This window comes from Oncorhynchus mykiss, chromosome 8 (assembly GCF_057628025.1).
Source record: "Oncorhynchus mykiss isolate SJ-2025 chromosome 8, ASM5762802v1, whole genome shotgun sequence".
In the NCBI taxonomy this organism is placed as follows: domain Eukaryota; kingdom Metazoa; phylum Chordata; class Actinopteri; order Salmoniformes; family Salmonidae; genus Oncorhynchus; species Oncorhynchus mykiss.
Window position 1 is genome coordinate 5,137,400 of NC_143029.1, and position 26,832 is coordinate 5,164,231.

At 45.1% G+C, this 26,832-nt stretch overlaps 2 protein-coding genes across 5 annotated transcripts in view; both read left to right on the forward strand.

Moving 5' to 3' along the window:
- The first annotated feature begins 7,237 nt into the window (after positions 1-7,237).
- batf (basic leucine zipper ATF-like transcription factor) lies at positions 7,238-25,028 on the forward strand. Its single transcript, XM_036984600.2, has 3 exons — positions 7,238-7,599; positions 10,529-10,633; positions 23,530-25,028. The coding sequence occupies exons 1-3, from the start codon at positions 7,531-7,533 to the stop codon at positions 23,743-23,745; spliced, it is 390 nt and encodes a 129-aa protein (XP_036840495.1). The 5' UTR covers positions 7,238-7,530; the 3' UTR covers positions 23,746-25,028.
- A 169-nt stretch (positions 25,029-25,197) lies between these two features.
- Positions 25,198-26,832, forward strand: part of LOC110529278 (choline/ethanolamine transporter flvcr2b) — a 52,557-nt gene continuing 50,922 nt past the window's right edge. The window contains exon 1 of one of the 4 annotated variants that reach the window (XM_036984602.2): positions 25,198-26,667. In XM_036984602.2, coding sequence (XP_036840497.1) covers positions 26,065-26,667 — 603 coding nt within the window. In that variant the 5' untranslated portion in view covers positions 25,198-26,064. The remainder of the gene's footprint in view (positions 26,668-26,832) is intronic. The other 3 variants (XM_036984601.2, XM_090242444.1, XM_090242443.1) reach the window with 3 other exon arrangements.

The following is a 26,832-nucleotide window of genomic DNA, read 5'->3' on the forward strand; positions in this document are numbered from 1 at the left end:
GGGTATACAGAAGATAGCCCTATTTGGTAAAAGACCAAGTCCATATTATGGCAAGAACAGCTCAAATAAGCAAAGAGAAATGACAGTCCATCATTATTTTAAGACATGAAGGTCAGTCAATGCAGAACATTTCAAGAACTTTGAAAGTTTATTTGAGTGCAGTCGCAAAAAACTGGCTCTCATGTGGACCGCCACAGGAAAGGAAAACCCAGAGTTACCTCTGCTGCAGAGGATAAGTTCATTAGAGTTACCAGCCTCAGAAATACGTTCATTAGTTAACTGCACTTCAGATTGCAGCCCAAATAAAATCTTCACAGAGTTCAAGTAACAGACACATCTCAACTGTTCAGAGGAGACTGTGTGAATCAGGCCTTCATGGTCGAATTGCTGCAAAGAAACCACTACTAAAGGAAACCAATAATAAGAAGAGACTTGCTTGGGCCAATAAACACGATCAGTGGACATTAGATGCACTTAGTTTTACTAGCATTTAAAAGCAGTTGGAGGCCACAGAAGGAGAGTTGTATGGCGTTGAAGCCCAGTGTCCAAACAAGGGCCAGATGTATACATAATGGTGTCGTTGGAAGAGGGGGATGACTGTGGCAGCTTTCCAATCTTTATTTACTTACTTATTTACTTACTTATTTACTCATTTATTTACTCGTTTATTTACTTATTTATTTACTTGTTTATTTACTTGTTTATTTACTTATTTCTTTACTAATTTATTTACTTCTTTATTTACTCATTTATTTACTTGTTTGTTTATTTATTTACTTATTTATTTACTTGTTTATTTACTTATTTCTTTATTTCTTTACTAATTTATTTACTTGTTTATTTACTCATTTATTTACTTGTTTGTTTATTTATTTCTTTACTTATTTATTTATTTCTTTACAAATGTATTTACTTACTTATTTACTCATTTATTTACTCATTTATTTACTTATTTATTTACTTGTTTATTTACTTGTTTATTTACTTATTCATTTATTTCTTCCACGTGCATTTATTACACCATCATTGTGCCCAAAACAATCCTGCATATACAGAAATGTAACTGGGTGTATTGAGCTATAGGCCCAGATCATGTGGAAGTCATGACTCCACGTGAACAGCAGGCTGATCCTTCGTGTTGGTACAGTACAGATATTGTAAAGAAAAAGCAAAACCATTGTTTTTTATATGTTTTGGTTTTAGCACTTTGGGAAGAATTTATTTCTTTAACATTGCGATCGCAAACAAAAAATAGCAGACGACACCTAGTGCACAACAGAAATTGGAACAATTAATCAAAAGAGTATAAACATTTTAATTTGAAACTTCTTGTTTTGAAGCTGAAATTAGTAGCTATTTGGGCGACCCAACCAAATTTCACATAGAAATGGGAGTAATAGATCTGTCATTCTCATTGAAAGCAAGTCTAAGATGCAGTAGATCTGTTCTATGTGCGCTAATTCTATGTTTCCCGTTCTTCATTTTCGTCTTTTATTTTCGTTTTTTTGTACACCAGCTTCAAACAGCTGAAAATACAATATTTTTGGTTCTGGAAAATATATTTCACAGCGGTACCATGATTCACTTGTTTTGCCACATAAACTGAAATTAGGCCAACGATTAGAATTTTAGCAACCAGGAAATGGGAGGAGGGATTTTTGCATAGTACATCTTTCACGCAACCCTAGAAATCACTTCCTTCAATGGTGCCCTATTCTCAACAGCAAAGCAAGATACAGATCTTGACCCAAGTTGAGTTTCACGGAGCGCCTGCTCCCTCTTAGCAGAAGAAAAAACAACAAAAAACATCACAAGTCCAATTTGGGTTATTTTCACAGAATCAACAGCACCCAACATCTTTTCCACCCACGTGATAGCACAAATGGATCAGCCAAAAGGCCTGGATCCACTTTCTCCAAAATCTCACTCCCACTGTACCAAACTAATCTTTCTCATAACCATGTCCATCAATACAAAAACTTGGCCTCCGAGCTCTTCACCTCACTCATTCACTTCCATCTCCAGAACTACTTGACCCCGAGTGTTCTTCGACATGCCATTTTTCAACAGATTCAAACTCAACCTTTGCCCTCCTTCACTCTCTTCAACCTCTTCTTCTTCCTCCTCATTTTCCTCATCCCCTCGTCACTCGAAATCCACCTTTCCATATCCCTGTCCCCATATTAATCTTAATCTTAATCTGAATCTTCTCCCGGCTCTGCTAGTGGCCCACTGGCATCTCGACGGGATGGAACTCCAACTCATGAGCATAATTAGACAAGGCTGGTATACAATCGTGTCCCTGCCGGTAAACCAATTCAACCCAAAACTGGCCTTCGACTGTCCGCCGTTATGGCATTATCTCCAGAATAAACACCTGAGGATGGGGTCGTAATTTCAATCACTGAATCAAATATGTACAGTACTAGTCAAAAGTTTTAGAACACCTACTCATTCAAAGGTTTTTCTTAATTTTTTACTATTTTCTACATTGTAGAATAATAGTGAAGACATCACAAAACTATGAAATAACACATATGGAATCATGTAGTAACCAAACAAAGTGTTAAACAAAACAAAAATATATTTAATATTTTATATTCTTCAAATAGCCTCTGAAAATAGCTGACTGGTGGATTCAAAGCCTCTCAATGGCCAATACATCATCAATCCAGGGTTTAAATACATCATTGGTTGGGATGCATTCTGGTCTTGTCCTTGAAGCTCTTCAGAACATGTTTCTGTGTTGGAGGCTCTTCTGCCAGGCAGAGGGTGTTTAGGTCTGCCTTTTCTTCCGGCGTACAATGATTGTTTTCTTGATCTCATGACACCAAATGCAACAAAAACAACAACAACAATAACTTCAAAATGGTGGCTACATTATGAAGAGTAACCTACCATGTAAAAACAACAGCAGTAACTTCAAAATGGTGGCTACATTATGAAGAGAAACCTTCCATGTAAAAACAACAGCAGTAACTTCAAAATGGTGGCTACATTATGAAGAGAAACCTTCCATGTAAAAACAACAGCAGTAACTTCAAAATGGTGGCTACATTATGAAGAGAAACCTTCCATGTAAAAACAACAGCAGTAACTTCAAAATGGTGGCTACACAATGAAGAGAAACCTTCCATGTAACAACAACAGCAGTAACTTCAAAATGGTGGCTACGCAATGAAGAGAAACCTACCATGTAACAACAACAGCAGTAACTTCAAAATGGTGGCTACATTATGAAGAGAAACCTTCCATGTAAAAACAACAGCAGTAACTTCAAAATGGTGGCTACATTATGAAGAGAAACCTTCCATGTAAAAACAACAGCAGTAACTTCAAAATGGTGGCTACATTATGAAGAGAAACCTTCCATGTAACAACAACAGCAGTAACTTCAAAATGGTGGCTACATTATGAAGAGAAACCTTCCATGTAAAAACAACAGCAGTAACTTCAAAATGGTGGCTACATTATGAAGAGAAACCTTCCATGTAACAACAACAGCAGTAACTTCAAAATGGTGGCTACATTATGAAGAGTAACCTTCCATGTAAAAACAACAGCAGTAACTTCAAAATGGTGGCTACATTATGAAGAGTAACCTTCCATGTAAAAACAACAGCAGTAACTTCAAAATGGTGGCTACATTATGAAGAGTAACCTTCCATGTAAAAACAACAGCAGTAACTTCAAAATGGTGGCTACATTATGAAGAGTAACCTTCCGTGTAAAAACAACAGCAGTAACTTCAAAATGGTGGCTACATTATGAAGAGAAACCCTCCCTATAAGGTTACATGCTGTACATGTACTAGACTAGAGGACATAGATAAATATTTCATGGTTTCTGATAAAAATACACAGGAACAGCGAGCGCCATCTTCACAAAATAAAACGATCAGAAAAACCTGAAAGACATACGCAAAGGTTATTTCTGTATTCACCAATATAGTCTGTACAATCCCCCCCCCCCCCCCCCCTACTCTGACTGGAAAAGTGACACATAAAATCTAAACAAATGTAAATCATGTCCTGACTTTCAGGTGTGGTGTGGACACCTGCTCGTCAAACATCTCATTCCAAAATCATGGGCATTAATATGGAGTTGGTCCCCCCTTTGATGCTATAACAGCCTCCACTCTTCTGGGAAGGCGTTCCACTAGATGTTGGAACATTGCTTTAGGGACTTGCTCCATTCAGCCACAAGAACATTAGTGAGGTCGGGCACTGATGTTGGGCGATTAGGCCTGGCTCGCAGTCGGCGTTTCAATTCATCCCAAAGGTACTCGATGTGGTCAGGGCTCTGTGCAGGCCAGTCAAGTTCTTCCACAGCGAACTCGACAAACCATTTCTGTATGGACCTCAATTTGTACACGGTGGCATTGTCATACTGAAACAGGAAAGGGTCTTCCCCAAAATGTTGCCACGAAGATGGAAGCACAGAATCATCTAGAATGTCATTGTATGCTGTGGCATTAATATTTCCCTTCACTGGAACTAAGGGGCCTAGCACGAACCATGAAAAACAGCCCCAGACCATTATTCTTCCTCCACCAAACTTTACAGTTGCCACTATGCATTCGGGTAGGTAGCGTTCTCTCCAAACCCAGATTTGTCCGTTGTACTGCCAGATGGTGAATTGTGATTCATCACTCTAGAGAATGCATTTCCACTGCTCCAGAGTCCAATGGCGGCGAGTTTTATATCACTCCAGCCGATGCTTGGCATTGCACATGGTGATCTTAGCCTTGTGTGCGGCTGCTCGGCCATGGAATCCCATTTCACGAAGCTCCCGGCGAACAGTGCTTGTGCTGACGTTGCTTCCAGAAACTGTTTGGAACTTGGTGAGTGTTACAGACGATTTTTACACACTACGTGCTTCGGCACTCAGCGGTCCCGTTCTGTGATCTTGTGTGGCTTACCACTGTGTGGCTGAGCCGTTGTTGTTCCTAGACGTTTCCACTTCACAAAAACAGCTCTTACAGTTTGCTGTGGAAGCTCTAGCAGGGCAGAAATTTGACAAACTGACTTGTTGAAAAGGTGGAATCCTATGACGGTGCCACGTTGAAAGTCACTGAGCTCTTCAGTATGGGGCCATTCTACTGCCAATGTTTGTCTACGGAGATTGCATGGCTGTGTGCTCGATTTTATACATGTGTCAGCAACAGGTGTGGCTGAAATAGCCCGAATTCACTAATTTGAAGGGGTGTCCACATACTTTTGTATATATATATATATATATATACAAAAGTAACTATAGTGTAACCTTACACATCGCCCATTATAGTAAAGCTGAGTGGAGTTTTTTACAGACCAGGATGGTTGACAGGTTGGTTGACTGGGTGGTTGACTGGGTGGTTGACTGGGTGGTTGACAGGTTGGTTGACTGGGTGGTTGACTGGATGGTTGACAGGTTGGTTGACTGGGTGGTTGACTGGGTGGTTGACTGGATGGTTGACTGGATGGTTGACTGGTTGGTTGACTGGATGGTTGACTGGATGGTTGACTGGATGGTTGACTGGATGGTTGACAGGTTGGTTGACTGGATGGTTGACTGGATGGTTGACTGGATGGTTGACAGGTTGGTTGACAGGTTGGTTGACTGGATGGTTGACAGGTTGGTTGACTGGATGGTTGACAGGTTGGTTGACTGGATGGTTGACTGGATGGTTGACTGGATGGTTGACTGGATGGTTGACTGGATGGTTGACAGGTTGGTTGACTGGATGGTTGACTGGATGGTTGACTGGATGGTTGACAGGTTGGTTGACAGGTTGGTTGACTGGATGGTTGACAGGTTGGTTGACAGGTTGGTTGACTGGATGGTTGACAGGTTGGTTGACTCACCTCAGACGACACCCCTTTCTCTTTAAAGTGCATTACTTCTGACAGGGTCCAATAGGTCTCACCCCCTGTGACTATCCCCCTGAGGCTGGTGAGGTGCTGAGATAGGAGTAGTGTAGGCTGGTGGAAACTCCAAAGCTATGTGCTAATGTGTGAGAGTCAGTCATCCGTTAAGAGTTTCTGTCTAAACTACAGTACGGTAGATCCTCTTCCCCAGTCATCCATTAACCTCTACAGGATTGGTGTCTCCCCCCGCCCCGCGGGACGGTTGAGCGAACGTGCGCTAATGTGATTAGCATGAGGTTGTAAATAACAAGAACATCTCCCAGGACATAGACATATCTGATATGAGCAGAAATCTAACTGTACTGCCCAATTTACAGAAGCTATTACAGTTTACAGAAGCTATTACAGTGAAATAATACCATGCAATTGTTTGAGCAGAGTGGACAATTATGAACTTTAAAATCTATTAATAAACCAATTAGGCACATTTGGGCAGTCTTGATACAACATTTTGAACAGATATACAATGGTTCATTGGATCAGTCTAAAACTTTGCGTGTACACTACTGCCATCTAGTGGCCAAAATCTGAATTGTGCCTGGGCTGGAATAATACGCAGACAACATTATTCTGTATACTTCTGGCCCTTCTTTGGACACTGTGTTAACAAACCTCCAGATGAGCTTCAATGCCATACAACTCTCCTTCCGTGGTCTGGGCCCAGGTTATAGAAGGAGACAACAGATCTGGGACCAGGCTATAGAAGGAGACAACAGATCTGGGAACAGGCTATAGAAGGAGACAACAGATCTGGGACCAGGCTATAGAAGGAGACAACAGATCTGGGACCAGACTATAGAAAGAGACAACAGATCTGGGATCAGTCTGTAAGTATTTGTATCTAACCTGGAATGATTCGATTTCTTCATTCCGAAAGGTTTCTTCAACCGAAAGGTTGCCAGTTCAAATCCCCGAGCTGACAAGGTACAAATCTGTCATTCTGCCCCTGAACAAGGCAGTTAACCCACTGTTCCTAGGCCGTCATTGAAAACAATAATTTGTTCTTAACTGACTTGCCCAGTTAAATAAAGGTCAAATTAAAAATACATCCAAAAAATAAATTCCTGGCCTATTTTATTGCTGTAGTCATATGAAAATATACCTCATTTGATAATCACCATCGCTCTATGAAACTGTGTGTAAACAGTGTCTCATTCTACCTCCTAATATTCCAGTCTGGCTAATTCCAGGATCAGCATATGACATATATTCCCCCTGTAAATAGAAGAATGGACCCCCTGTGGGGTTTACTTGGTAGTAGATATGCCCCTATTGGTTGATAAACTTTCCAAGGGTCATGTGACTTCCAGTTGTGTGTCACTAACCCTGTTTTACCAGAAACCACATCAGACACTGGCTGCTAATTAGACAGTGTGTGTGTCAGTGAGAAAGAGAGGAAAGGAGGGCGGGAGAGTAATAGAAGAGAGAGAGAGAGAAGAAGAAAGAGTTCTTACTCATTAAGCGATCGACCAAGTTCAGCTAAGCCCACACACACACTCTCTCTCTCTCTCTCTCTCTCTGCTGCACACACGCTCACACAGCGGTACACACACATCGATACAGACACAAACAGAAAGCAGAAGTGGAGAGAGGCTCTGGGTTTGGGGCGACGTGGTTGGTTATGGCTCATGGTTCTGACAGTAATGATTCCAGTTATGTCAAATCCCCTTTGCCAGCGAGCAGCAGGCAGGTAAGGAGATCCTCTCTCTGTCGCTGTCTTTCTGTCTCTCTGTCTCACTGTCTCTCAGCGAGCAGCAGGCAGGTAAGGAGATCCTCTCTCTCCACCCACTTTTCCTCTTCTCCCTTCATATTTTGTATTTTCTTTCACTGTAGTTGTAGTGTTTATTCAGTCATGAAGTGTTATCATTAGGATATTAATACATAGACAGGCAAGGGCAGCTTTTCTATCCTCTTCTGTCTCTCTGTCGCTGTCTCTCTGTCTCTCTGTCACTGTCTCTGTCGCTGTCTCTCTGTCTCACTGTCTCTCTATCTCTCTCTCTGTCACTGTCTGTCTCTCTGTCACTGTCTGTCTCTCTGTTTCTCTGTCGCTGTCTCTCTGTCTCTGTCTCTCTGTGTCACTGTCTCTGTCTCTGTCTCTCTGTCTCACTGTCTCTCTATCTCTCTCTCTGTCACTGTCTGTCTCTCTGTCGCTGTCTCTCTGTCACTGTCTCTCTCTCTGTCACTGTCTCTCTGTCGCTGTCTCTCTGTCACTGTCTCTCTGTCTCTCTGTCGCTGTCTCTCTGTCACTGTCTCTCTCTATCTCTGTCACTGTCTCTCTCTCTGTCTCTCTCTCTGTCACTGTCTCTCTGTCTCTCTCTGTCACTGTCACTGTCTCTCTCTCTATCGCTGTCTCTCTCTCACTGTCTCTGTCGCTGTCTCTCTGTCGCTGTCTCTCTGTCTCTCTGTATGTGTCGCTGTCTGTCTCTGTCTCTCTCTGTCTGTCTGTCTCTCTCTCTCTGTCGCTGTCTCTCTGTCGCTGTCTGTCTCTGTCTCTCTCTGTCGCTGTCTTTCTGTCTCTCTGTCGCTGTGTCTGTCACTCTGTCTCTGTCACTCTCTCTGTCGCTGTCTCTGTCACTCTGTCTCTGTCTCTCTCTCTGTCGCTGTCTCTGTCTCTCTCTCTGTCGCTCTCTCTGTCACTCTGTCTCTGTCTCTCTCTCTGTTACTCTGTCTCTGTCTCTCTCTCTGTCGCTGTCTCTGTTACTCTGTCTCTGTCTCTCTCTCTGTCGCTGTCTCTCTGTCTCTCTCTCTGTCGCTGTCTCTGTCACTCTGTCTCTGTTGCTGTCTCTCTGTCTCTCTCTCTGTCGCTGTCTCTGTCACTCTGTCTCTGTCTCTCTCTCTGTCGCTGTCTCTGTCTCTGTCACTCTCTCTGTCGCTGTCTCTGTCACTCTGTCTCTGTTTCTGTCTCTCTCTCTCTGTCGCTGTCTCTGTCACTCTGTCTCTGTCTCTCTCTCTGTCGCTGTCTCTGTCTCTCTCTCTGTCGCTGTCTCTCTCTCTCTGTCTCTGTCACTCTGTCTCTCTGTCTGTTGCTGTCGCTGTCTCTGTCTCTCTCTCTGTCTCTGTCTCTCTGTCTCTGTCACTCTGTCGCTGTCTGTCTCTCTGTCGCTGTCTCTCTGTCTCTCTGTCTCTGTCACTCTGTCTCTCTCTCTGTCGCTGTCTCTGTCACGCTCTCTGTCGCTGTCTCTGTCACTCTGTCGCTGTCTGTCTCTCTGTCGCTGTCTCTCTGTCTCTCTGTCTCTCTCTCTCTCATAACATGTATTCAGTCATGAAGTGTTATCATTGGTATGTTGAGACATGTGAGAAGACTGTTATTGTTTTATACATCAGCTCGGATGGGGCATTATAATCACCTTTTCAATAACATATCGTTGAGGTTTCATACATCACCATCACACGGGTGGTCATTTGAGACAGGTTTAGTCTTGTTGTCCCTGGTATTACACAGCCGATTCAAATGATGAACACATCGTCAAGCTTTGACTATTTGAATCAGCTGTGTTGTGCTAGAGCACAAACCAACAGGTGCATCCCTTTGGTTCCCCAGGACAGAGTTTGTCTTCTTCCTCAGTGTTTAGATTTGGATTGGAATGTAGAATCATGTAGAATCATAGAATCATGTTAGAATCATATAATCATGCTAGAATCATGTAGAATCAAAGAATCATGTTAGAATCATGTAGAATCATAGAATCATAGAATCATGCTAGAATCATAGAATCATGTTAGAATCATGTAGAATCGTAGAATCATAGAATCATGTTACAATCATGTAGAATCATGCTAGAATCATGTAGAATCATATAATCATGTTAGAATCATGTAGAATCATAGAATCATGCTAGAATCATGTAGAATCAAAGAATCATGTTAGAATCATGTAGAATCAAAGAATCATGTTAGAATCATGTAGAATCATAGAATCATGCTAGAATCATGTAGAATCATGCTAGAATCATGTAGAATCGTAGAATCATAGAATCATGTTAGAATCATGTAGAATCATGCTAGAATCATGTAGAATCAAAGAATCATGTTAGAATCATGTAGAATCATAGAATCATGTTAGAATCATGTAGAATCATGCTAGAATCATGTAGAATCATATAATCATGTTAGAATCATAGAATCATATAGAATCATGTAGAATCATGCATGACAACACTGAATAGTTTTCTTGATGACAATTATTTGTATAGTTAGGTGTGGCCTGGGAATGAAGGCCGTTTGATGAGCTGATAGACATCTGCTGAGAAAGGATGGGTCGGGTGGGTCTGACTCGTCAGTTAACACATCACCTCAGATCACGCCTTGTTTCATGTCCCGATCATGGTATCAGAACAGCTTTGTAGAAATGACGCGTCAGTCAAGTCATGCATCAAAGAGATGTCTCATCCTAGAACTGTCTCAATATTAGTATGCATGATTATACATTTTCAATCTACAATATCTACTATATAGTGGAATGAACCCTAATACTCCACCTATTAGTGTCAGTCAGTTAGTCAGTCAGTCAGTTAGTCAGTCAGTTAGTCAGTTAGTCAGTTAGTTAGTTAGTTAGTTAGTTAGTGTGAGCAACAGTTAGCGTCCTGTCAGGAAGATGACTGCCCCGTGTCTCTCCCCAGGGCTCCTCAGACAACATAAAGAAAGTCATGAGAAGAGAGAAGAACCGTATCGCTGCCCAGAAGAGCAGGATGAGACAGACCCAGAAGGCAGACAGTCTACACCTGGTGAGGATGACTGCCCACAATGCAATACACTGATGCATGCAACATGTCTGGCTACGAGTTAGGCTGACCACCCACAATGCAACACACCGATGCATGCAACATGTCTGGCTATGAGTTAGGCTGACCACCCACAATGCAACACACCGATGCATGCAACATGTCTGGCTATGAGTTAGGCTGACCACCCACAATGCAACACACCGATGCATGCAACATGTCTGGCTATGAGTTAGGCTGACCACCCACAATGCAACACACCGATGCATGCAACATGTCTGGCTATGAGTTAGGCTGACCACCCACAATGCAACACACTGATGCATGCACCATGTCTGTCTATGAGTTAGGCTGACTACCCACAATGCAACACACCGATGCATGCACCATGTCTGTCTACGAGTTAGGCTGACCACCCACAATGCAACACACCGATGCATGCAACATGTCTGGCTATGAGTTAGGCTGACCACCCACAATGCAACACACCGATGCATGCAACATGTCTGGCTATGAGTTAGGCTGACCACCCACAATGCAACACACTGATGCATGCACCATGTCTGTCTATGAGTTAGGCTGACTACCCACAATGCAACACACCGATGCATGCACCATGTCTGTCTACGAGTTAGGCTGACCACCCACAATGCAACACACCGATGCATGCAACATGTCTGGCTATGAGTTAGGCTGACCACCCACAATGCAACACACCGATGCATGCAACATGTCTGGCTATGAGTTAGGCTGACCACCCACAATGCAACACACCGATGCATGCACCATGTCTGTCTATGAGTTAGGCTGACTACCCACAATGCAACACACCGATGCATGCACCATGTCTGGCTACGAGTTAGTCTGACTACCCACAATGCAGTACACCGATGCATGCACCATGTCTGGCTATGAGTTAGACATGGCATGAGCAGTGAATCAATTGAGGGTGGCAGGGTAGCCTAGGGGTTAGAGCGTTGGGCTAGTAACCAAAAGGTTGCAAGTTCAAACCCCCGAGCTGACAAGGTACAAATCTGTCGTTCTGCCCCTGTTCCTAGGCCGTCATTGAAAATAAGAATTTGTTCTTAACTGACTTGCCTGGTTAAATAAAGGTAAAATAAAATTTAAAAAAATTAAGGATGATATAGCCTGGTCCCAGATCTGTTGTCTCCTTCTATAGCCTGGTCCCAGATCTGTTGTCTCCTTCTATAGCCTGGTCCCAGAACAAGGAGTGGATGCCCACTCCTTGTTTTGCTTGACCATGAGCAATGGAGTTGGCAAGAACACAAACAGATCTGGGACCAGGCTATAGAAGGAGACAACAGATCTAGCACAAACAGACTGGTACTCCGGCTACAAGTCAGTAACCGACTGGAACTCAGGCTACAAGTCAGTAACCGACTGGTACTCAGGCTACAAGTCAGTAACCGACTGGTACTCCGGCTACAAGTCAGTAACCGACTGGTACTCCGGCTACAAGTCAGTAACCGACTGGTACTCCGGCTACAAGTCAGTAACCGACTGGTACTCCGGCTACAACTCAGTAACCGACTGGTACTCCGGCTACAAGTCAGTAACCGACTGGTACTCCGGCTACAAGTCAGTAACTGATTGGTTATGTAGTAATCAAACGTTTTCAAGTCCTTCAATTCACGGGGACCATTTCCCCAGTGAACTACCACGATAAGACTGTGTTGTTGGGAATCTGTGTTGGTCTGTGTTGGTCTGTGTGAGATGATATTGACAGGGTGACCATTTCCCCAGTGAACTACCACGATAAGACTGTGTTGTTGGGAATCTGTGTTGGTCTGTGTTGGTCTGTGTGAGATGATATTGACAGGGTGACCATTTCCCCAGTGAACTACCACGATAAGACTGTGTTGTTGAGAATCTGTGTTGGTCTGTGTGAGATGATATTGACAGGGTGACCATTTCCCCAGTGAACTACCACGATAAGACTGTGTTGTTGGGAATCTGTGTTGGTCTGTGTTGGTCTGTGTGAGATGATATTGACAGGGTGACCATTTCCCCAGTGAACTACCACGATAAGACTGTGTTGTTGGGAATCTGTGTTGGTCTGTGTTGGTCTGTGTGAGATGATATTGACAGGGTGACCATTTCCCCAGTGAACTACCACGATAAGACTGTGTTGTTGGGAATCTGTGTTGGTCTGTGTTGGTCTGTGTGAGATGATATTGACAGGGTGACCATTTCCCCAGTGAACTACCACGATAAGACTGTGTTGTTGGGAATCTGTGTTGGTCTGTGTGAGATGATATTGACAGGGTGACCATTTCCCCAGTGAACTACCACGATAAGACTGTGTTGTTGGGAATCTGTGTTGGTCTGTGTTGGTCTGTGTGAGATGATATTGACAGGGTGACCATTTCCCCAGTGAACTACCACGATAAGACTGTGTTGTTGAGAATCTGTGTTGGTCTGTGTTGGTCTGTGTGAGATGATATTGACAGGGTGACCATTTCCCCAGTGAACTACCACGATAAGACTGTGTTGTTGGGAATCTGTGTTGGTCTGTGTTGGTCTGTGTGAGATGATATTGACAGGGTGACCATTTCCCCAGTGAACTACCACGATAAGACTGTGTTGTTGGGAATCTGTGTTGGTCTGTGTTGGTCTGTGTGAGATGATATTGACAGGGTGCTGCTGATGGACCATGTGGCGATGTGTCATCGTGGCTTCTGTTGGGCTCAACACTTGAGCTTGAGTCCCAGGTAGCACCCTACTCCCTATATAGTGCACTACTTATGATTCTGATAGCTACGAAACTCTGGTCAAAATACGTGCACTGAATAGGGAATAGGGAAAGCTATTTGACACCCTGCCGTGGCCAGATCTCTGCCTATGTGTTTGCTGTAGTGCTGAGAGTATTCATTATCACGTGTGGGCGTCAGCAACCCAGAGACCAGAACTAACGATTATTGCACTGAATCTTATCATCAGAAATGGGTGTTTTTCCTCCTGTTTTTACCTAGAATTTTCCACTGTGACAGTAGTTCTCTGTAGTGGTAGGCTGGTAGGCTGGTAGGCTGGTAGGCTGGTGGGCTGGTAGGCTGGTGGGCTGGTGGGCTGGTAGGCTGGTGGGCTGGTGGGCTGGTAGGCTGGTAGGCTGGTGGGCTGGTGGGCTGGTAGGCTGGTAGGCTGGTAGGCTGGTGGGCTGGTGGGCTGGTAGGCTGGTGGGCTGGTGGGCTGGTAGGCTGGTAGGCTGGTGGGCTGGTAGGCTGGTAGGCTGGTGGGCTGGTGGGCCGGTAGGCTGGTGGGCTGGTAGGCTGGTAGGCCGGCGGGCTGGTAAGCTGGTAGGCACTGGCCGGTAGGCTGGTAGGCTGGTAGGCCGGCAGGCTGGTAGGCCGGTAGGCTGGTAGGCCGGCAGGCTGGTAAGCCGGTAGGCTGGTAGGCCGGCAGGCTGGTAGGCCGGTAGGCTGGTAAGCCGGTAGGCTGGTAGCAATACCGCTCTACTCTAGTAGTTTTCTGTACCAGAGTAGCAGTAGCGATTTGACACGTGACTGCAGGTACTTGTAGGTGTAGTCAAAGTGAAAAAGCACAGTCACTTTCATTTCAACGTCTCTTTCTGTTGATTGACTGGTTGGCTGCAGAGTCCAGGTTTTAGTCACGGCCTTTCACTGCTGTCGTTTGTTACTGTCTAGTAGAGAACACCTATTTCCGTTTCAAGACGCTACAAATAAACGTAGCGATAGCGGTTAGTGTTGCTAAAGAGGAGAGAGATTATCAATGGGATACCGTGCAGTTCAGCTGGGGACACTTCCTTCATAAGGTCTATGGTGGCATGTCAAAATCAACGCATATAGAGTCGATAGAAGACACCCAGTCAAACTCTCAACTCTCCAGAAAATATGTCTGTCATTTAATAGAGCCCAGGTCGGATAACTCTTTTAAATTTGTAAAAAAAAAAAAAAAAATCTCTGTTGTTTTTTGTTGTTGCTCTGAGGTCCTCATTTACATTTTGTAGTTGTTCCGTTACAGTGTGGGCCTGCACAGGGCCAGATGAGCTTTGCGTGTTTGTGGGTGATGATGGCCTTTTACTCCCAGAGGTGTAGGAAGCTAAACAGGTTAGAGAGAAATGTTCCACTTATTGGTTCCTGTAAAGGTGGAGAGAGGGCCAGGGTTAGAGGAGGGAAGATAGAGAGTGATAGACTGTGTAGTATTACTGTCAGAGACAGGCCTGGGTAAACCCCAGGGCTCACGTCACTTAGGCTAACAACCCACTGACACGGGTTCTTTACCAGAAATGACGGCCGTTCTCTCCCCTCCCACCCACGGTTTACTACTATACCTAATTTACACAGAAGAAAGAGAGAGAGAGTCTTCTGAATGACTTCTACTCAGGAAACAGGAAACGTGTCACAGTGAGGGAAAAAAAAAAAACTTCCTGTTTATCAAGTGAGTTGAAGAAACATACAACCACAGAATATGCTGAGCCAACACTGGTGTGTCCCCCCTCATGCTCTAGTGAAGTCTGGGCTGAGCCAACACTGGTGTGTCCCCCCATCATGCTCTAGTGAAGTCTGGGCTGAGCCAACACTGGTGTGTCCCCCATCATGCTCTAGTGAAGTCTGGGCTGAGCCAACACTGGTGTGTCCCCCCATCATGCTCTAGTGAAGTCTGGGCTGAGCCAACACTGGTGTGTCCCCCCTCATGCTCTAGTGAAGTCTGGGCTGAGCCAACACTGGTGTGTCCCCCCTCATGCTCTAGTGAAGTCTGGGCTGAGCCAACACTGGTGTGTCCCCCCTCATGCTCTAGTGAAGTCTGGGCTGAGCCAACACTGGTGTGTCCCCCCTCATGCTCTAGTGAAGTCTGGGCTGAGCCAACACTGGTGTGTCCCCCCTCATGCTCTAGTGAAGTCTGGGCTGAGCCAACACTGGTGTGTCCCCCCTCATGCTCTAGTGAAGTCTGGGCTGAGCCAACACTGGTGTGTCCCCCCTCATGCTCTAGTGAAGTCTGGGCTGAGCCAACACTGGTGTGTCCCCCCTCATGCTCTAGTGAAGTCTGGGCTGAGCCAACACTGGTCTGTCCCCCATCATGCTCTAGTGAGGTCTGGGCTGAGCCAATACTGGTCTGTCCCTCATCATGCTCTAGTGAGGTCTGGGCTGAGCCAATACTGGCCCCCCATCATGCTCTACTGAGGTCTGGGCTGAGCCAACACTGGTCTGTCCCCCATCATGCTCTAGTGAGGACTGGGCTGAGCCAACACTGGTCCCCCATCATGCTCTAGTGAGGTCTGGGCTGAGCCAACACTGGTCCCCCATCATACTCTAGTGAGGGCTGGGCTGAGCCAACACATGGATAAGGCTCACAGAACTAGACCAGGTGGGATGGTTTACAGATAATGTAATCACATAGACTGGATCTACCAACCACCACCACCCACATCCTAGGTTTCCACAAAGATCGTTGACACTGAAATGCCATTTCTGTGCAAAAAAAATTGGGAGACCATTTGTTGACAAATTAAGGAAATTGTCTGGGGATTTCTTTTCTTTGAAGTTACAGAACTACAGACTGATGATGCCTCGGTATTAAAAAAAAATGAAGGTCGATGTCCGTCCCCCTTGCGGAAATCTAATTAGCACAATACAAAAATCCCCATAAAAATCTGTTTTTTTTTGTATTGGATTCGTTTCAATCCACCACATCTGGGGTGAAAGGTCACAGAGCTAGAGCAGTGTTATGTCAGACCAGAAGACATCTGGGGTGAAAGGTCACAGAGCTAGAGCAGTGTTTGTCAGACCAGAAGACATCTGGGGTGAAAGGTCACAGAGCTAGAGCAGTGTTATGTCAGACCAGAAGACATCTGGGGTGAAAGGTCACAGAGCTAGAGCAGTGTTATGTCAGACCAGAAGACATCTGGGGTGAAAGGTCACAGAGCTAGAGCAGTGTTTGTCAGACCAGAAGACATCTGAGGTGAAAGGTCACAGAGCTAGAGCAGTGTTTGTCAAACCAGAAGACATCTGGGGTGAAAGGTCACAGAGCTAGAGCAGTGTTTGTCAGACCAGAAGACATCTGGGGTGAAAGGTCACAGAGCTAGAGCAGTGTTTGTCAGACCAGAAGACATCTGGGGTGAAAGGTCACAGAGCTAGAGCAGTGTTATGTCAGACCAGAAGACATCTGGGGTGAAAGGTCACAGAGCTAGAGCAGTGTTATGTCAGACCAGAAGACATCTGGGGTGAAAGGTCACAGAGCTAGAGCAGTGTTATGTCAGACCAGAAGACATCTGGGGTGAAAGGTCACAGAGCTAGAGCAGTGTTATGTCAGACCAGAAGACATCTGGGGTGAAAGGTCACAGAGCTAGAGCAGTGTTTGTCAGACCAGAAGACATCTGGGGTGAAAGGTCACAGAGCTAGAGCAGTGTTATGTCAGACCAGAAGACATCTGGGGTGAAAGGTCACAGAGCTAGAGCAGTGTTATGTCAGACCAGAAGACATCTGGGGTGAAAGGTCACAGAGCTAGAGCAGTGTTATGTCAGACCAGAAGACATCTGGGGTGAAAGGTCACAGAGCTAGAGCAGTGTTATGTCAGACCAGAAGACATCTGGGGTGAAAGGTCACAGAGCTAGAGCAGTGTTATGTCAGACCAGAAGACATCTGGGGTGAAAGGTCACAGAGCTAGAGCAGTGTTATGTCAGACCAGAAGACATCTGGGGTGAAAGGTCACAGAGCTAGAGCAGTGTTATGTCAGACCAGAAGACATCTGGGGTGAAAGGTCACAGAGCTAGAGCAGTGTTATGTCAGACCAGAAGACATCTGGGGTGAAAGGTCACAGAGCTAGAGCAGTGTTATGTCAGACCAGAAGACATCTGGGGTGAAAGGTCACAGAGCTAGAGCAGTGTTATGTCAGACCAGAAGACATCTGGGGTGAAAGGTCACAGAGCTAGAGCAGTGTTATGTCAGACCAGAAGACATCTGGGGTGAAAGGTCACAGAGCTAGAGCAGTGTTATGTCAGACCAGAAGACATCTGGGGTGAAAGGTCACAGAGCTAGAGCAGTGTTATGTCAGACCAGAAGACATCTGGGGTGAAAGGTCACAGAGCTAGAGCAGTGTTATGTCAGACCAGAAGACATCTGGGGTGAAAGGTCACAGAGCTAGAGCAGTGTTATGTCAGACCAGAAGACATCTGGGGTGAAAGGTCACAGAGCTAGAGCAGTGTTATGTCAGACCAGAAGACATCTGGGGTGAAAGGTCACAGAGCTAGAGCAGTGTTTGTCAGACCAGAAGACATCTGGGGTGAAAGGTCACAGAGCTAGAGCAGTGTTATGTCAGACCAGAAGACATCTGGGGTGAAAGGTCACAGAGCTAGAGCAGTGTTATGTCAGACCAGAAGACATCTGGGGTGAAAGGTCACAGAGCTAGAGCAGTGTTATGTCAGACCAGAAGACATCTGGGGTGAAAGGTCACAGAGCTAGAGCAGTGTTATGTCAGACCAGAAGACATCTGGGGTGAAAGGTCACAGAGCTAGAGCAGTGTTATGTCAGACCAGAAGACATCTGGGGTGAAAGGTCACAGAGCTAGAGCAGTGTTATGTCAGACCAGAAGACATCTGGGGTGAAAGGTCACAGAGCTAGAGCAGTGTTATGTCAGACCAGGAGACATCTGGGGTGAAAGGTCACAGAGCTAGAGCAGTGTTATGTCAGACCATGAGACATCTGGGGTGAAAGGTCACAGAGCTAGAGCAGTGTTATGTCAGACCAGAAGACATCTGGGGTGAAAGGTCACAGAGCTAGAGCAGTGTTATGTCAGACCAGAAGACATCTGGGGTGAAAGGTCACAGAGCTAGAGCAGTGTTATGTCAGACCAGAAGACATCTGGGGTGAAAGGTCACAGAGCTAGAGCAGTGTTATGTCAGACCAGAAGACATCTGGGGTGAAAGGTCACAGAGCTAGAGCAGTGTTATGTCAGACCAGAAGACATCTGGGGTGAAAGGTCACAGAGCTAGAGCAGTGTTATGTCAGACCAGAAGACATCTGGGGTGAAAGGTCACAGAGCTAGAGCAGTGTTATGTCAGACCATGAGACATCTGGGGTGAAAGGTCACAGAGCTAGAGCAGTGTTATGTCAGACCAGAAGACATCTGGGGTGAAAGGTCACAGAGCTAGAGCAGTGTTATGTCAGACCAGAAGACATCTGGGGTGAAAGGTCACAGAGCTAGAGCAGTGTTATGTCAGACCATGAGACATCTGGGGTGAAAGGTCACAGAGCTAGAGCAGTGTTATGTCAGACCAGAAGACATCTGGGGTGAAAGGTCACAGAGCTAGAGCAGTGTTATGTCAGACCATGAGACATCTGGGGTGAAAGGTCACAGAGCTAGAGCAGTGTTATGTCAGACCAGAAGACATCTGGGGTGAAAGGTCACAGAGCTAGAGCAGTGTTATGTCAGACCAGAAGACATCTGGGGTGAAAGGTCACAGAGCTAGAGCAGTGTTATGTCAGACCATGAGACATCTGGGGTGAAAGGTCACAGAGCTAGAGCAGTGTTATGTCAGACCAGAAGACATCTGGGGTGAAAGGTCACAGAGCTAGAGCAGTGTTATGTCAGACCATGAGACATCTGGGGTGAAAGGTCACAGAGCTAGAGCAGTGTTATGTCAGACCAGAAGACATCTGGGGTGAAAGGTCACAGAGCTAGAGCAGTGTTATGTCAGACCAGAAGACATCTGGGGTGAAAGGTCACAGAGCTAGAGCAGTGTTATGTCAGACCAGAAGACATCTGGGGTGAAAGGTCACAGAGCTAGAGCAGTGTTATGTCAGACCAGAAGACATCTGGGGTGAAAGGTCACAGAGCTAGAGCAGTGTTATGTCAGACCAGAAGACATCTGGGGTGAAAGGTCACAGAGCTAGAGCAGTGTTATGTCAGACCAGAAGACATCTGGGGTGAAAGGTCACAGAGCTAGAGCAGTGTTATGTCAGACCAGAAGACATCTGGGGTGAAAGGTCACAGAGCTAGAGCAGTGTTATGTCAGACCAGAAGACATCTGGGGTGAAAGGTCACAGAGCTAGAGCAGTGTTATGTCAGACCAGAAGACATCTGGGGTGAAAGGTCACAGAGCTAGAGCAGTGTTATGTCAGACCAGAAGACATCTGGGGTGAAAGGTCACAGAGCTAGAGCAGTGTTATGTCAGACCAGAAGACATCTGGGGTGAAAGGTCACAGAGCTAGAGCAGTGTTATGTCAGACCAGAAGACATCTGGGGTGAAAGGTCACAGAGCTAGAGCAGTGTTATGTCAGACCAGAAGACATCTGGGGTGAAAGGTCACAGAGCTAGAGCAGTGTTATGTCAGACCAGAAGACATCTGGGGTGAAAGGTCACAGAACTAGAGCAGTGTTATGTCAGACCAGAAGACATCTGGGGTGAAAGGTCACAGAGCTAGAGCAGTGTTATGTCAGACCAGAAGACATCTGGGGTGAAAGGTCACAGAGCTAGAGCAGTGTTATGTCAGACCAGAAGACATCTGGGGTGAAAGGTCACAGAGCTAGAGCAGTGTTATGTCAGACCATGAGACATCTGGGGTGAAAGGTCACAGAGCTAGAGCAGTGTTATGTCAGACCAGAAGACATCTGGGGTGAAAGGTCACAGAGCTAGAGCAGTGTTATGTCAGACCAGAAGACATCTGGGGTGAAAGGTCACAGAGCTAGAGCAGTGTTATGTCAGACCATGAGACATCTGGGGTGAAAGGTCACAGAGCTAGAGCAGTGTTATGTCAGACCAGAAGACATCTGGGGTGAAAGGTCACAGAGCTAGAGCAGTGTTATGTCAGACCAGAAGACATCTGGGGTGAAAGGTCACAGAGCTAGAGCAGTGTTATGTCAGACCAGAAGACATCTGGGGTGAAAGGTCACAGAGCTAGAGCAGTGTTATGTCAGACCAGAAGACATCTGGGGTGAAAGGTCACAGAGCTAGAGCAGTGTTATGTCAGACCAGAAGACATCTGGGGTGAAAGGTCACAGAGCTAGAGCAGTGTTATGTCAGACCATGAGACATCTGGGGTGAAAGGTCACAGAGCTAGAGCAGTCGACTTCTGTCTGTAGCGTCCCAACAGTTTGGGCTGCACACTCATATGACCCCTCTGTGGAAAGGTGAGGCTCTCAGGAACACCTACATTTCGGGTTTTGCTCTAAGACACCCACAGGCCTCACCAGACTCGTCTGAAGATCCCCTGGTACCAGTAGAAAAAAATGAATAGAAAAATATATGGATACTGTTTCCTGTAAAAAAAAAAAGATAAAAAAAAAAGATATGTAACATTTTTGATCAAATCATTTTTTCTATATTTTTGGGGGATATATATAAATATATATATATCTTGTGTTATTGGAGGTGACTTACTGTAAAGCAGGCTGGGTTACTGTAAAGCAGGCTGGGTTACTGGGTTACTGTAAAGCAGGCTGGCTTACTGGGTTACTGTAAAGCTGGCTGGGTTACTGTAAAGCAGGCTGGGTTACTGGGTTACTGTAAAGCAGGCTGGGTTACTGTAAAGCAGGTTGGGTTACTGTAAAGCAGGCTGGGTTACTGGGTTACTGTAAAGCAGGCTGGGTTACTGTAAAGCAGGTTGGGTTACTGTAAAGCAGGCTGGGTTACTGGGTGACTGTAAAGCAGGCTGGGTTACTGTAAAGCAGGTTGGGTTACTGTAAAGCAGGCTGGGTTACTGGGTTACTGTAAAGCAGGCTGGCTTACTGGGTTACTGTAAAGCCGGCTGGGTTACTGTAAAGCAGGCTGGGTTACTGGGTTACTGTAAAGCAGGCTGGGTTACTGTAAAGCAGGTTGGGTTACTGTAAAGCAGGCTGGGTTACTGGGTTACTGTAAAGCAGGCTGGGTTACTGTAAAGCAGGTTGGGTTACTGTAAAGCAGGCTGGGTTACTGGGTTACTGTAAAGCAAGCTGGGTTACTGTAAAGCAGGTTGGGTTACTGTAAAGCAGGCTGGGTTACTGGGTTACTGTAAAGCAGGCTGGGTTACTGTAAAGCAGGTTGGGTTACTGTAAAGCAGGCTGGGTTACTGGGTTACTGTAAAGCAAGCTGGGTTACTGTAAAGCAGGTTGGGTTACTGTAAAGCAGGCTGGGTTACTGGGTTACTGTAAAGCAGGCTGGGTTACTGTAAAGCAGGTTGGGTTACTGTAAAGCAGGCTGGGTTACTGGGTTACTGTAAAGCAGGCTGGGTTACTGTAAAGCAGGCTGGGTTACTGTAAAGCAGGCTGGGTTACTGGGTTACTGTAAAGCAGGCTGGCTTACTGGGTTACTGTAAAGCCGGCTGGGTTACTGTAAAGCAGGCTGGGTTACTGGGTTACTGTAAAGCAGGCTGGGTTACTGTAAAGCAGGTTGGGTTACTGTAAAGCAGGCTGGGTTACTGGGTGACTGTAAAGCAGGCTGGGTTACTGTAAAGCAGGTTGGGTTACTGGGTGACTGTAAAGCAGGCTGGGTTACTGTAAAGCAGGTTGGGTTACTGTAAAGCAGGCTGGGTTACTGGGTGACTGTAAAGCAGGCTGGGTTACTGTAAAGCAGGTTGGGTTACTGTAAAGCAGGCTGGGTTACTGGGTTACTGTAAAGCAGGCTGGGTTACTGTAAAGCAGGTTGGGTTACTGTAAAGCAGGCTGGGTTACTGGGTTACTGTAAAGCAGGCTGGGTTACTGTAAAGCAGGTTGGGTTACTGTAAAGCAGGCTGGGTTACTGGGTTACTGTAAAGCAGGCTGGGTTACTGTAAAGCAGGTTGGGTTACTGTAAAGCAGGCTGGGTTACTGGGTTACTGTAAAGCAGGCTGGGTTACTGTAAAGCAGGTTGGGTTACTGTAAAGCAGGCTGGGTTACTGGGTTACTGTAAAGCAGGCTGGGTTACTGTAAAGCAGGTTGGGTTACTGTAAAGTAGGCTGGGTTACTGTAAAGCAGGCTGGGTTACTGTAAAGCAGGTTGGGTTACTGTAAAGCAGGCTGGGTTACTGGGTTACTGTAAAGCCGGCTGGGTTACTGTAAAGCAGGCTGGGTTACTGTAAAGCAGGCTGGGTTACTGTAAAGCAGGCTGGGTTACTGTAAAGCAGGCTGGGTTACTGTAAAGCAGGTTGGGTTACTGTAAAGCAGGCTGGGTTACTGGGTTACTGTAAAGCAGGCTGGGTTACTGTAAAGCAGGTTGGGTTACTGTAAAGCAGGCTGGGTTACTGGGTTACTGTAAAGCAGGCTGGGTTACTGTAAAGCAGGTTGGGTTACTGTAAAGCAGGCTGGGTTACTGGGTTACTGTAAAGCAGGCTGGGTTACTGTAAAGCAGGTTGGGTTACTGTAAAGTAGGCTGGGTTACTGTAAAGCAGGCTGGGTTACTGTAAAGCAGGTTGGGTTACTGTAAAGCAGGCTGGGTTACTGGGTTACTGTAAAGCCGGCTGGGTTACTGTAAAGCAGGCTGGGTTACTGTAAAGCAGGCTGGGTTACTGTAAAGCAGGCTGGGTTACTGTAAAGCAGGCTGGGTTACTGTAAAGCAGGCTGGGTTACTGGGTTACTGTAAAGCAGGCTGGGTTACTGGGTTACTGTAAAGCCGGCTGGGTTACTGTAAAGCCGGCTGGGTTACTGTAAAGCAGGCTGGGTTACTGTAAAGCAGGCTGGGTTACTGGGTTACTGTAAAGCAGGCTGGGTTACTGTAAAGCAGGCTGGGTTACTGTAAAGCCGGCTGGGTTACTGTAAAGCAGGCTGGGTTACTGTAAAGCAGGCTGGGTTACTGTAAAGCAGGCTGGGTTACTGGGTTACTGTAAAGCAGGCTGGGTTACTGGGTTACTGTAAAGCAGGCTGGGTTACTGTAAAGCAGGCTGGGTTACTGTAAAGCACTTTTGAGACCTAGTGATGTAAAGCAGCATTTATGCATACATTTGTTTGATTGATTGATTCGCTTCTGTGGTTTCAGGAGAGTGAGAACCTAGAGAAGGAGAACGCAGCACTGAGGAAGGAGGTGAAGAGACTAACAGAAGAGGCCAAGTATCTCTCCTCCGTCCTGACTACCCATGAGCCTCTCTGCAGCGGCCTGGCCCCTCAGACGACCCATGACCTCCTGTACTCCCCCCACCACCACGGGAGCAGTGCCTTCCACCACAGTATTGCTGTGTCTCACTACCAACACTGATCGCCACAGACCAACAAGGGGGACTGGAGAGAAGCTGGAGAAGTTTAGTGACCTTGGTACACTGTGGCACCCTACTTCCTTAGTAGTGCACTTCTTTTCACCAGAGCCCTATGGGTCAAAACGTTGTGTACTATATAGAGCCACTTGGAACAGGATGTGTAGAGGATGGAGTAAAGACTGGCATTTTGAAACGTCACAGAACAAGCAACACTTAGGAATGGTTTAAAATAACAGATGTTCTTCTTTTGAAAAGATGCCAAAAGGCAGTCTGATATATAAAATGACTTTCCAAACCTGTCTCTAGGACGCGACTGTAGAATCAATCAAATGGACAATGCAAATAGTCCATGTCTAACTATAGGAAGAGAAAACCAACATGATCACGATACCAGAACACCAGTTTGTGGAAATGTTTCTTGTCCTCTATTCATACAAAGATGAATGATAAAAATGATTCAGTTTTACGTGTTTACTTCTTTTTCCTCGTATATAACCTTTGACCCCTTCAATCTTGGAGGGTTACAGTGTTTTTTTGTGCATTGCTCTTGTGTCCGTTGTAGATTTGAACCTTTTTTTTTTTTTAATATTTGAAGTAACGCTGAACTGTGTCACTGTTTCTACATTTTTCAACAGTTTTGTTATTTTAGTGTTTATTGGCCTAAAAAAAAAAGGTGTAATAGTGTAATTGTTTTACTGGAAATACTCAGGATACAATCCCACATCGTAGATGATAACAACCGGTTATTTGTGATGGAGGTCGAAGAGCATTTGATAAATTGTGTTTTAATGACTCCAACGATGTTGAAGATATTCTTGTCGAAAAAAAAAATGCTGCTTTTCTATTTTGATACCAACAAATGTGTTATCTGAATCATGTAAGTTCTATCTGACAACCAGACAATCATTTTAATAACGAAATCATCATGTTAATCTGTATGGTCGCCCTATGTGGTCGCTAGGTGGCGCTGTGCACCTGTAAGGTACTCTATTGTTAATCTATATGGTCGCTAGGTGGCGCTGTGTACCTACCTATAAGTAAAGGTCAGGTACGGTAAAGCATTGTATGCTCCAATATGAGTGTTTTTCTGATTGCACTTGAGACAGGACTTACACTGTCTGGTTTACCATAAGTAGTATTGTGATTGTACTTTTTAAATATTTTCTGTTGTATCGAAACGTGTTTTTAAATATATATATATATATATATATATATATATATATATATGTTGTCTTACTGCACATGTAGAAATAAAGTTAACGTTAGAAAAAAATGCAAATGTAAATAGTGACGTTGAATCTCGTGTTTTTAGACCAAGGTTTGCTTACATTTTCATGTTAAATGTTTTGTTGCATTGTCGAGAAGGAACCTGGAAGGAAGCATTTCGTTGGACGTGTGTACCACGTCTGTGCTGTACGTACGAGTCGACGAATGAAGCTTGAAACTAACACGATCAATTATATTGTAATTACAGAACCATATTATATTCTTGGGTCAGTGGATAGTGCTTTGAATATGTGTGTTGTGTAACTTATGCCACCAACAACAAAAATAGCATTTTGGCATTGATAGTGGAATAATTTTAGTTTGTAGAATATATATATATATATATATATATATATATATTACAGACTAAAGGATTCCACTATCAATGCCAAAATGCTATTTTTCTGTGTATATCTGAGGGCGGGGGAGCACAGTAGTCGGATGTTGGGTTGATGTCCCCGGGTGTTGTGCCACATTTCAACACAGACGGCGGTGAGGGGTCAATGTTGTCGGGGTCACTGGTCGGTACCACGTGGGGACGTAAAACCGGCGTTTACAATGGACAATTGATACTTCTCGCGTCATGTACGTTACGTTGAGACACGTGTAGGGCTAAATAGTTGTGTGTATTGAGGTCTAACTGCTTGTGAAAGTAGGCTAGTGGTTTGTCAACTCCAGCACACTAGGAAGTGGTTAACTTGTGATGTAGCTAGGCTTGACTGGGGTGTTTAAAAAAAGCTTTCGCACGAACGTCGAATAATTTCCTAGTTTCTCTAACTAACTTCATTTATTTTATTTTTATCTCAGGGAATGTATTTTCTTTAAACGACGTTATTTACTAACGTGGCGTAATAAATAGAAGCTGGTGTCATTTGTAGTTTGATTGGTGGTGTAACAGGCTTGGTTTAAATGTACCAACACGGTATTTACTAACTGTCTTGGAGCTGTCATAGACAACCGTAGTCGGTCTACGCTGAACTCTCACTAAAATGTAACCGTAATACGTGCCTGGATTGTTTTCACCAGCACGTCGTTGAATAAACGTAAGATACAATATGAGCAGCGGAAAACCCTCTTTGGTTGATGGCGAAATCAACGACAATGAAAATGTGTCCGATATGGAAAAAAATAAAATGATGTTGTCTGCCGGTGACAGCGAGGAGGTGCGCCTGGAGAACAATATACAACTCAACCGGAACGGTGACGATACAACCAAAACGACAAAACTCTACAAGCGGAGATGGTTCATCGTGCTGCTGTTCAGTTCGTATTCTCTCTGTAACTCCTTCCAATGGATCCAGTACGGAATTATCAACAACATTTTCATGAGGTTCTACGGGGTAGGGTCTTTTACTATAGATTGGATGTCTATGATCTACATGTTGACTTACATCCCCTTCATATTCCCAGTCACCTGGTTACTGGATAAGAAGGGTCTCCGTATTATTGCGCTGGTGGCCACGGCCATGAATTGTGCGGGGACTTGGATCAAGGTGACAAGCGTGAGACCGGATCTGTTTGCGGTGACCATGCTCGGACAGTTCTGTTGCTCCCTTGCGCAGGTGTTTATCCTTGGGATGCCTTCGAAGATCGCATCGGTGTGGTTCGGATCGGAGGAAGTGTCCACCGCTTGCTCCATCGGGGTCTTTGGAAACCAGGTATGTTATGCAGTCCAAGGTCCAATAAGTTAAAAAGTAATTGCTAATATAGCTATTTGATTATGCAATTACAATGTAATGTCTTATTGATTTAGTCAGTTATCTAAATGTCACAGATTACTCCATCCAGGTGTCTATTTGACCCAGTTGCGCAATTACGCATGA

Excerpts from the sequence above, each read along its gene's own strand:
- batf (XM_036984600.2), top strand. The coding sequence starts at position 7,531 with ATGGCTCATGGTTCTGACAGTAATGATTCCAGTTATGTCAAATCCCCT. Across the intron at positions 7,600-10,528 it reads TGCCAGCGAGCAGCAGGCAG|GGCTCCTCAGACAACATAAA; the intron begins GTAAGGAGATCC and ends GTCTCTCCCCAG. Across the intron at positions 10,634-23,529 it reads AGGCAGACAGTCTACACCTG|GAGAGTGAGAACCTAGAGAA; the intron begins GTGAGGATGACT and ends CTGTGGTTTCAG.